General features: G+C 43.5%; 1 protein-coding gene across 8 annotated transcripts in view; it reads right to left on the reverse strand.

Annotated features, from left to right (window-relative positions):
• The window catches only part of LOC141906058 (transducin-like enhancer protein 4), a 36,322-nt gene that overhangs the window by 18,064 nt on the left and 5,758 nt on the right, over positions 1–12,500 (reverse strand). For 7 of the 8 annotated variants that reach the window (XM_074795214.1, XM_074795217.1, XM_074795220.1 and 4 more), the window contains exons 6-9: positions 12,326–12,400; positions 8,863–9,040; positions 4,971–4,984; positions 4,200–4,235 (exon numbers count right to left, since the gene is read on the reverse strand). In XM_074795214.1, coding sequence (XP_074651315.1) covers positions 4,200–4,235; positions 4,971–4,984; positions 8,863–9,040; positions 12,326–12,400 — 303 coding nt within the window. The remainder of the gene's footprint in view (positions 1–4,199; positions 4,236–4,970; positions 4,985–8,862; positions 9,041–12,325; positions 12,401–12,500) is intronic. The other variant, XM_074795215.1, reaches the window with a different exon arrangement.

Below are 12,500 nucleotides of genomic sequence, written 5' to 3' on the forward strand. Positions count from 1 at the left end.
GTTCAAAGCCGCAGCGATCTAAAGCTCGCCGCCGAGCTGTCAGCCACAAGCAAGGTCTAGCTAATCCCAGAAATCCATGATTAGCTGCGTGGCTACAAACACTGGCAAACTCAATTATCGTCAGAGAAGAGATTTTTATACAGGCAGAATAATGAGCATCAGCGATGGACGAATATGGATGATGTCGTCGTAGTCCTCTAATATATAATAGTCACTATACGGCCAAAACCGGTGTCAGGTTTTATAGACCGGTTTTTACTCCAGTTCAACGACTTCCCTCGGCAGGCATTCGAACCTGACGGCATCGCTATACTCAGCCAGCCACGACACGAACCCCAGCCACACTAGACCGGGTGTACAGGTACATGGGCAGGTTTGCCGGGCAATTCAGATTGCCAATAGTATAATCGCTGAGGCAAATTTCACAGATAATCTATAACTGGGAAAAGGGCGGGCTGAAATACATCAGGATTTCTAGGTCAAGCGTGGCAGGGTTCTGTACCGTGGTTGAGGCTCGATGCCATCAGGTTCGAATCCCTGTCAGGGGAGGATCGTATAGATGAGATATACGAAATCTTCTTTATTTCATCGAGTTACATCCACTACATTTAAAACGAGCCTTCGACGACGACGACTACAAATCCGAACGAATGACTATCATCAGTTACTGAAAATCAAGACGTGTTGCAAGTGCTTTCCGGGGATTGATATCCGAGTAGACTATTAATGGGTTAACGGGGACCCGCGCGGACTGACTGACACAGACGAGATTTGTAGCTGGAGTAATTATTTTTACATCAGTCACATCAGCATTCATCAATCAAGTCAGCATATAGATTCAGTGATCACTCTTTGGTTACCCTCGCTGTAGTATTAACTCCCTGTGTATGCTACTACTGTCGTCGACTACAGTACCGAGAATACATGCTCACTCGCTCTACCAATAGAGGTCACTAGTCGTCCTTCAGAGAGAGAGAGAGAGAGAGAGAGAGCAAGAAATGCTTGTATTATTCCGTGTGACGATACTAGGCGAGCTTAGGCAACCATCAAACCAAAACATGAGTGCAAAAAACAGGTCGCAGAAACCACTTGAGTCTTAGCTGAAGCATTATGCATGCTTTTACACCAAGAAAATAATTGAGCTCAGAGAATTCCATGTGAACCAAGTCTAAAAGTGTTTAATTTGGTTCTAGTTAAAGACTCCAGCCCGAGGGGAGATTCGAGGGACAAGAGCTCTTCACAGCGCTATTATCCATATGCTTCGGTATATTTGGTGTCACCGAGACACGCAGCAATGGTCGTACATTCAGTAGGCGGAGCTTGTAGACCGGCGAACCAATCAATCAACTATGACTAATACGCCAGTGCTATGATATTCACTTGTGCACGGTACATCTCCGCGCGAGTGTAAATTCACACACTGGAAAAAATATCCGTAGAGATTCCGAAAAAAACGTCCGATGAAAAATGATAGAAGCACAATCAGGCGTGGAAATGGATTGGAAGCGAATCTCAAAACTAGAACGGTTGGAAAAAAAATGTCGGAAAACTTGTTGCCAACCACTCGGAGAGTGCGGGGAATACAAATAAAACTGAAACTCTTGGACATTTTATCACGTTTAAGTATTGATAAGTGAGCGGGGATCAGTTTTTAAAGCGACAATGACTAATGCAAACAACCGACGCGTCGTCGTCGTCTCCGGCAGAATCATGGCAAATACGGGCGGAGCCTAACCGTACTCGAGAGCTGTCAATCAGCGGACAGCGTTCGAACAACACAACACAAGACATCGCGAGCGAGCGAGAGCATTGAACATTAACTATACAGCGAACCGGTTTATCGCATGGGTAACCACGCATTAAGGGATAGCTTCGTGCCAAGCCTTAACGAACACACAAAGCAAACATAGCCCCGTAATTATAATACCCCGGACCCAAAGATAAAGAATCAAGAAATATCCGCTGTGAATAAATTTCCACACATGGCCGACATTTACGCGAATGTCCATTTATTCTTTACAAAAAACGGTCGAGCGACAAGTCGACGCGGAAGAAAAATCGCCGAGGCCTCGTCGTCCGAAATTGAAACGAGAAGACGATGAAATATTGAAAATTGCCAACCGTTAAAATATCATCAATTCGCCGGAGAGCGAAAAAATATCCCATGAGAATAAATCATCGCGTAGCGAGCCGATCATTTATACGCAGGTTCCCCTCAAAGGCACACGGTACAATAACATGTCTGAAATGCCTTTAGAAAGCTGGCTTCGACGGGCGAAAAAAGTTCAACAACGCCGCGGCAGGCTATAGACAATGTTCACAGCTGGTCGTGCCAGGCTATTATAGAATTGTTTTCGGGGGACACATGCGCGCGCGTATACTCATACTCTGACAGCAGCAGACGCAGAAACCCGAACAGCTAAAACCAGATCATCATTTAAGTATCAGTTGCGCGTGAAATTCTATAGGATATTATTGCATTAATCCATTGATATAGCGGTTATAAATGCGGTCCCCGGCATTGACGTGTATGCGGGCTGAGCGCGCTGTCGCCCAGATATTCCATCGCGATGACAACAATTACAACCAACTATATTTTTACACCGGTAACCCAAACATGGCCGACTAAATCAAGTAGAAAGAAGGACAGTTAGGAACATGATTACACATGGTCATTATTTTTACAAACGAGACTCTCTTTTGAGTATCCAGCGTTCGTTCCAATCTCACAAAACAGATTCACAGATAGCGATAATTCTGTTTTTCCTACACCTTTTAGCGCCGGGTGAAAAAACCCTCGGTACCGATATAAATGATTAAGAATCTCCCTGCGAACCCGTCGAATGAGAAAACAGCGTTCACATATGGAAGAGCTGTATCTCATCCCGATTCTATTTCTGGCATGTCAACGACGCGCGAACGTTTAATGACATCGCATCCGTAACGGAGTAGGATGAAATCACAGGTGGTGTTTAGAAACGAACTACATCGCGCGCCCCATCCCCCCCCCTCGGGTATACACTCCTCACGAGAGAGATGACGTCCGCGTTCGGCCTCGAGGCCTAATTTCGGTCTATTGTCGAGCTGGCCCTCGTCCGTAATTGGTAAAAGCGAGCGTAATAATCATTCAGCTACCTTAATACGGAGTCACGCCGCGTGATTTAGTCCGCGAAAATTATCACGTATTACGTTACAATGGCTTTTACCCGGAGATAGCGCCGAATGCATTAGACGAATCACGAGTAGAAAGTGGACTTTTAAGTATTGTTGAGAATGTCCCCCCTTCAAAATAGAAGCGAACCATAAAAAACATCGTCGACAGGGATTCGAACCTGCTGGCGTTACTAGACTCTAAACTTGTGGCACCGATCAGATTGCCAGTTGTATAAATCGCTGACGCAAATTTCACGGATAAACTTCAAATGGATAAACCCGGGCTAAAATAAAACGGGATTTCTGATAGTAATGTTGAAAAAATCTAAGCTGCACATGCGAAAGCTGTCCTAGTCAGGCAGGGTTTCATACCGTGGGGTGAGTCTCGATGACCTCAGGTTCGAATCCCTGCTAAGGGAGGACGATTCGAATACGAAGCGCACCATATACAGTGCATATGTAGTATTCAATACTCTTCACTGCTCAGACGCATTGGATATTGCAGATTATGAAAACCATGAGGTATCATTACAATACGTATATGGACCATTGTTCAGAGTACACAGATTGGCAATGCGAATAATTTCAATAATCAGTTGGATCAGCCGTTCTGCAAATAAAACCAATCGGATAAAGGACTCGATCCACGGTCGGATTAAAAGGCTCCACAGTGGATACAGCCGGACAAAAGCAGCCTTTATCACAAAAATATCGGGCCTAATATAGCGACACACACGGCTGATATATGCGGAATAAAAGTAATTTCATTAAGAGTCATTATCAAAAATATAATTCATTTTGCTGCGCCGATCGTGGTCCCATCCACTGAGATCCGAGCTGCCATTACTGAGATATATATGCATATAATGACAAGTTGAACAGCTATTAGTAAATCAAAGGTCACCGCGACAGACAATCTAATGTTAAAAGCGTAGCATGCATTATAAACGTTCTTCTTTTTTTTTCATAGAAAATTCAACAAATATTTGAAAGTTAATGTATACGAATAAAACACAAATGAATTACTTAAAAAAACCTATTCATACCCCAGGGGTGCTTTTCCACTTGCCATTCGACGCAAACTGAAACGGGACGGACACAAATCATTTGCTTTTTGCATTCAAACGTTTTTCAGACAAACATCAAATAAATTTCGAGTCATTTTTTTTTTATAGTTCAAATAGGAAAATCGAAGATGTATTCATAGATGAAGCCGCCAACGGAGAAGTGCCTTAAGCTTATCGCCGACATGGCTAAGACTCTCGTCGGCGGTACATTTTTTGTGAATACCAACTGGCTACGACATATTTACGATAACACCTAGAGGGCTAGGGCTATAAGAAACATGACTTGCAATATTCATCGACTACATTTTAACCCTTCACCGGCGAGTTGCGTAATATTCATTTCAAACTCGTCATATAAAGATCTGGATTCTGGAGTTGTTGTTTTATCGTGAAAGGGAAGCGTAAACCGAGGTTCAAAACCGTGGATTTTCCTATAAATTACTCAGCCGTTGAAGGGTTCATGTAATACAGGGGCGGATCCAAGGGGAGCAGTGGGTGCGCTAAGTGTCAAATTGCCTAGGAAAATGAAAAAAGTGATACCTGAAGAGTTTAAATTCTTAAGTTTGTTCTCTGTATTTCCCAAAATGAGTTTATGTTTCTCAAAGAGCTTTCTTTCGGGGTCCCCTTTTATTGAAATATGATATGCCCTATTTCGGGGGTGATCCCCTCCCCCAATCAGACCGTAGATCCACCCCTGGTATTATACCTGTACGTAGCAGGCTTCGGATCGGATGAAAAGTTTTTACTTACGTGTCTTTCATTGTCTGTTTGAACATGAAAAGAAAGAAAGAGAGAAAATCGTAAGATTCGATGCTGGTTTGAACAAGTAAAATGAATAATCAATGAATCCTTCCTCGAACTTTCACAACACAGACAAGCGTAGACCTGACTATTTCGGTATGTAACTTAGTAGTAATTTTCACCACAATTTGACATCTAAATTATAGTAGTCTAATCAAAAATGCACACGAAATCATTCTGATTTTTGAGCATTTTGATGACAGCTCTTTTGAGAGTAATAACTATTCACAAATAATAGTAGTCTGGTCTGATAAGTTCATATATATAACATCATATCATTTGTTATTCCTATTTTGAAATCAACTTCACAAAGTCATCCATCCGTTCGAATTTTAGTAGCGAACCTCACATATCTAGGCGCTACACATCCGTAACGTCAGTATTTCAGTATTCGGGCCGAGTTTAATCTCATTTCGGCGCAAAAGCCATGATAGGTTTATAACAAGTCCTCCAGGGAAGTATACATCGGTTTCAGAGTTAAAGCCCCGAGGGTCCCATTCACTAAACCACTATTGCTCAGTCACTTGAGAACCGGAATCTTGATTAGTCGAAGCCCCGAGAGGTCTTATAAATGCGTAGATCGCGCCGGAGCCGAGCTCATCCGCGAGAGACGACTACGTCATCGCGCCGAGACAGAAATGACTGAAGATTCAAATTTCTAATCAACAAAACCGACAGAATGCGAAATTCGAACGTTGAACGCCGAATGAAATATTAAATGCCGCAACTGGATTCTTCTTCAGTTACAGGGAGATAAAGATCTCGCAAAACCTATTCTCAGTCGCAATGCAAACCAAAAAGAGTCATTTATCGCCGATGTAGAAGACTGTAGAGTCGAACTGAATTTGAGGGTAACGATGAAGATTCCAGGCTGATCTAAGCCTATTTTGCTCTATGGCTGATCTATAGCCTCTAACTAGGTCGACTAAAGTCCGATCAGATCGTCGGATCGTAAGCGGTCGAGTCAGCAATTTTCAAATCATGAACCTTTCCGACGTAGGTACTTATGACGACGATGGATCGATCGAAGACTGATCGTAAGCCGAATCGTAAGGATGGAAAAAGTTCTATTTCCTACGTCTGATCTCGACGTCGTAGCCAATCAGCGACGAGTATCGCGTCACACGTGACTTTGAGCATTCAAAATGGCGAGTCAACAAACCATGAGACGCGGCGATGACCGAGTCGTAGTCGACCGGAGTGCGAGACAAACGAACCAGCGGTCATGTGTGTACTACCGATGATCTAGCCGGGTCATAAGTCGACTTGACCTTTAACTAGTCTATGATTTAAAGACCTTCCTGGATTTGAATCATAACCAAACCGAGCGACATTGAAAATAGACGAAGTCCGTAATATCTGCGCTTGTTTTCATTTCTCAATCGCCGCTGAAGGGTTAAAATCGTAGCCGTCGTCGTCGCGATAGTGAATACTCCCCACGCTGTATTTTACAGCCATAATAGACCCAACGTTATTCTTGGTCATTACTATCACAGATTTCAATTAAGTCGAGATTTATCGTCGACGAGATGACGACGACTGATAGGCGTATTTCTGCCGAGCGCTCGACGATGCGACAATCGCTGTCATGACGACGGGACCGGCCGCACCGGCGCCGGACATTTTGCGCATTCCAAAGCGCAGATTCGGACGCGCGATGTCATCTTCGCGTCGAGGGATAGATCATCGTCGATCCAACAGGGATCGGTGCGCGACGTCGGATTCATTATTTTCCGCTGCGAGCGATCGCATTGATGAGCTTCATTCGAAGGTGTACGATTTCAAGCAAGGCTTTGTAAGATCCAACTACAATACGCGAACGCATCAGTATTAAAAATTCTAGACTTGGAAATGAATGTCTTTCGTACAGTCTGTCCAGACACACGTCCAGGGTTAATGCTAAAACAGCATTGGAAGAAAATTTAGGGTGTCCTTGTGGACTAAGGGAACTTAGTGTATCAAACGCCACAGACATGAAACCTAATTGCGGCAGTCTGGGGGTATTCCCCATATCAAGTTTTGAAATTTTAGGGCTATTTCATGGCATTTTTAGGGATTTATAGACAAATAGATCATGAAATATGCAGTCGAAATTTCAAAATTTGGAAGGGCACTTCATTCCAAAGGGATTCTAAACCATATCGAGCAATACAGCTTGGATCCATGCCTGTTGTATGTATCTGTATCTCGCTTCACCTCTAATAGGTCCTGATAAAGTAAATTCTTGCCAAGTCCGATCTAAACATTTGTTTGAAACGACCCTATTTTCCCTAACTGGGGCACATGCAGTCAAATGTTCAAAGATGAACCAAGCAGAGCTAGAGTCTGTACTGTATATGATAAGGCTACCACTAGGCGGCACTGACGTCGTCGACAGTCTGTGCGATCTCTGCAGGTATACGGTTTATAAGTGCTAGCAGGTGTAAAACCTTGAAGCTACTACACACAGTTACACTTCAAATAGCTACTTATTACTAGACGTAGTTGGCGTTAACATGAAGCAAGCATTAGACCATGTTACAAGCCAATCCTGACATATGAACTACAACATCCCTTCATCTGTATGATAGTCCATTAACTATGTTGATGTTGCATTTACTATATTCTCCCATTAGCGACTGACTGCAAGAAAATCGGAAAGACAAGGAAGGAAGCCATGGACATGTCAAATGGATTACTCGGTACCGCAGAAAAACCGCCTTTTTGAACAGGACAAACAAATCCATACGACAGACAGCGCACCGCAGCGCTTTCAGATACCGAGGTGACGATCGGCAAAGATGGATACGTTTAAATAATACGATCGCGAATTCCGCGATTCAGGCCGACGAATCAGTCGCGTCGATTCCCGCGATCGTTTTTGATGTTCGTCGAAGGGAAATGAGAGAGGTAAATTAACATTTACGGGAGGCAGCAGTCGTTTAGAGCCCGGGGCAGGATACATTAATTCAGGCCGGTGGCAACTGCTGCATCATAATTACTGATATACCACGTAGCGAACTGCAATCACCTGCTTCCTCGACAAAGCCAATAATGAGCTCGAATAAATGACTAAACGATATATCTACATATACATATACCCGGCGCACGCACAAATCAAATCTCTGCCATATATTCCAGGTACAACCGACGATGACTCCTCGCGATCAATAGGTGAAACACTATTTGATTCATCAGTATCGGATTCAGGGAATCGTTGGAAACGCGCCAAACATAATAATAATACCGACGCGCGAGAAAGTTATAAACACAAGCCGTTGCAATTCAGCAAATCTCGACCAAACACGACTATACGAGCTCGCGCAACGCGGAACATGGGCTCATTCTCTTTGTTGCCATGTTTTGTCAGGTTTTTGCCCGCGCGAACAAATGGCGCATGTTGTAAGGCTAGCGCCGGTTACAAGATGCTGTCTATCAGCGAATACGAGCGAACGAATGATGTAACATCGCCGGGAACAGGCAGATGAACATCGCCGGGTACAAGCTAGCAACACGCCTGCCGCTGATGAGAATGTGAACTGTAAGATGCAACTGATCAGTACTGTTACATACACATCGCCCGGTTGATCTTACTTCGACAATATCGAGCTAAAACCTGTGTCCAATGATCCAACCACAACATGTCTTCAGCACCTTCAAACACTCGGTCGTTTCATTTTTGTATAGCTACATCAGCAAAATGACACTTACGGAAAATGTCCAGATGAAAAGGGTTAATTGTCAGACGTTAAATGTCAATTTACAAGGTATCTCATGTAGTTAATTTGCAAATTCTTTGTTCAACGAGCTAAAAAATCTCTCGCTAGAAGTTGTGAAAGGCCAGCTATCTGGTCGAACTTACCTTTGTCTTCGGATTTGATGCCAGCCAAGTGTGATGCGTGTGAACCCAATGACCCGGATAAAGCGAGTAAACCAGCACTCGTAGAGGGCGGCAGTGGTGGCTGGAGTCCAGCTGGGTGTGGAGTCATCGGAATCGGCGGAGCATGAGCATGTGGTAAATGCTGGGCTTGCATCTGTTGCTGAAAAAAATGGTGAATTTGTGTTTAATAAGAGAAGAGCATTTGAGACATTACCTTTGCGCCAATAGGACTACGTGACCTAAATTGATACAGTATTGCACACTAGCGCACCTGGTGGTTCCTCAATTGCCACAGCAGCATCGCGTAGTTCTAAGTATAGAAAGACTGTCTGAAGAATTGCGGATTAATAGGTGCATATAAAATCTGAATCCCAGATAGACCGTGTGTAATAAATGTAACGGCAATGCGTGGAACGCTACAACGATCTAAATTCTATAGAGAACCTGACTACGGTCGCAAATTTGAAATGATGATGATAATCTATTTGCCCCGCAGGTTTACCTTAAATTCATACGATCTGTCACCAGAGACCGGCTTCCGGAAAACATAAATGATTCGGGGGATATTGCCATGGTGATGCATAAACTGCACACTTGTCAATTCTTGTAACATGTTATTTCCTTTCGCGAAGAAACGCCTTTTGAATTGTGCATGAATTCGGCGCATGATTCACACGCAGAGATGCGACATTCTCTCTCTCTCTCCCCGCGCGCTGCACGACAGAACGCAGACGCAATCTAGGTTACGCAATTAATATTTCATCGGAACAAGCTACGGGGTAAATTGATGATTAAGGAGGCGCGTACCTGAATCGAATTCGCAACATGACAAGATTTCGATTCGACTTTTTTTTCGAACTCGCTGACGTAAACTGAAGCCAAGGTTACAACAGTAGATCACGTGATTATTTTTCACTCAATTCCTCCATTTCTAATTGTTCGAAATGTTAATTTTGTTATACTAAAGTAGTGTTAGATTTCGATGTTCGAAGACCACCACAGCCTACTGAGATCATTCGATCCCTTGGCACAGATTCGAACTTGATGGCATTGTTAAACCCTGCCACACTAGACCGGGTGCGCAGGTACATGTGCAGGTTTACCATGAAAAAACATGCAGCACCAATCAGATTTCATGTGGTGCAATCGCAGAGGCAAATTTCATGGATGAACTGCGGAAAAACCTGGGCTCAGATAAAACCAGATTTCTGACTGGCTAATGACATAATCATAGCTGCGCATTCAGGTTAGTCGGGCAGGTTTTCAGATTCGAATGCCTACTTCGGAAGGATGATTGAGAGTGATGATGAATAGACGACTGTTCTGCTATCGCCAAAGAAAATGAACTTTTCAACACTTTCAGGATTGGGGGGGGCGCGAGCTGCGCGCATTTTTTTTTCTAATTTCACATATTGTGCCAAGTGATTGGTTTAACAGCACTCGAAGACAACAACAAGCAATTTGCTGGCGTTGCGAAGGAATCTTCAACTAGCTACGTCTATCGATCCAGTAGAATCTACATTAATGCTCAACAACATACACTGAGTGGCTTTTAAGACGCTAAGTGAGCAAGTGCTGATGATGTGGAGGATAGATGCAATTGTTCTCTCATCTCGCTGCTCGAAGGCGCGCGAGGAGCGTTGCTTGCCGAACGAACATCGTCGCCGCCGTATGTAAGAGGTTCAAGGCGATTTATTGACACATCGGGAACTGCGCTCGCGAGCAGTTTCTTTCCATATACTAATTGCCCGCCATTATAACTATCCCTGGTTTTACGGCGAGTTCTACAACTACAGCGCAAACCTCTCAATCAATTCAATTACAACACTCGGTCTCTATACGGGTAGTGTATGTGTGCGCCGGGATATTTTCGAACTAGCGGATAAAGAACTCCGCAGTCAGTCGCCAGCGCGCGTACTTACATTAGCATCTCCTGCTTATATTAACCGAATGTTGAGCGCGAGAATTTTCTGCGATCGATTTTATGTAACGAAAAGGAAAAAACACGAGCACCGAAGACGACATTTGCGAAATCGTCAGCTTAGCACCAGGGAACGAACCATAAATCATCAATTGTATTCCTATCCTGGACTGTACAGCCACCCGGACTCAACACCATCACCAAAATCTTATCGCATTCCAGATTTTGATCGTGTCGACTTTAGGCGTGTTCAGAAGACAATAATTCAGAAATCAACAAATGGACCGCAGATATAAGACGTTTGAAATCAACCTTTGAAGACTATGTTTTGAGTGGGTGGGTTCCGGGCAGCAGAGGAATGAATGAAAACACAGGCAGCAGTATTTGCACATATACTAGCCACAGCCAAAGAGACATCTATAGCAGACTTCCAAATTCCTAATTTTCCTCTTGATAAAACATAACCAGGGACAGCGCCAGATAGTAACTGACGCAGGCCGCATTAGCCATATTGCCCAACAGACTTCCGAATTTCAAGTAACATTCGAAGTTTCACTGACTATATTTTAGGCATTGAATGCCATGTCCTCTAATTTCAAAATCTTCTTAGAAAAGATCCCTCAGACTCCACATGTTTGACATACTTAGTACCATAAATTGCCTTCCGATTTTCTCTACACCCTAGATCCGAGTAGGGCTCGGCTTTTAGCGGGCTTTTATGAATGGTGGCCTGGGCTTAGCTTTGACAATAACTTACTACGACCGCTTTCAATATTCACGCTAATGATCCGCTCACACCGAGGCTAGTTACATTAAACATTATTACTACATCTACCTACGCGAGTACCTCATTCGGAGAGGTCCATACGCCGCCGTAATAGGCTTTATGAGGCATTCAGCTGCGCGAGTGTTTCAGATGCATGTATGCATAATATTATACACGGTGCTGTGTTGTCAATAGTGACACCGAGAACTCCGCATATAAATAGTTGATAATAACAATACGAGGAGCCGAGAGCCGGGGCGCGGAAGCGGGGAGTGAGAGAGGAGGGACGGATTATATTCCAATTCGCGCTACGATAACATGTTTACCAAGTGCACTCAAACCTAGCAGCAGAAATTGTAACGAAATTAGCACACTTGACCAAATAGAACCAGCCTGGCACTTAAACGACATTTTTGCGACATTTTGAAAATATGCGGAAACACTTGAGGTGCAAGTCACTTCATATATAACTACACGCATGTGTATAGCAGTCGACAGACTTCACAAAGTCAATACTAATCTAAGTACACAATATTATACATGGAAAAAAAGTGCAAAACGCAATCAGTAATTTCCAGGCGATACAACATCGTGTTCTTGTAATTTATGCAATTGGACGTTACTTTTTGATGTAGGTCATCTTATTGACGCTCCGAGCGTGCAGTAGTCGTAGTACAGGAAAGAGAAAGAGGGCATCATACATCGGGCGTATTATTTACACTACACTGGCGCAATGATATGGAATTATGAAACCTTACCCCTATAATAGCGTTCAGTTCTGTCATGGTCACTTGTTTGGCCCTCTCGACCGCTGCTGCCACCTGCTGTTGATGCTGTAAAACAGTGAAATTGACAAAGATGTCATTAGAATTCATATTCAACATATTAATCATAGACTAGATTAAATGTAAATTAGGAATTAAACCTAAATTT

The sequence above is a fragment of the Tubulanus polymorphus genome, chromosome 5 (genome assembly GCF_964204645.1).
Source record: "Tubulanus polymorphus chromosome 5, tnTubPoly1.2, whole genome shotgun sequence".
In the NCBI taxonomy this organism is placed as follows: Eukaryota; Metazoa; Nemertea; class Palaeonemertea; order Tubulaniformes; family Tubulanidae; genus Tubulanus; species Tubulanus polymorphus.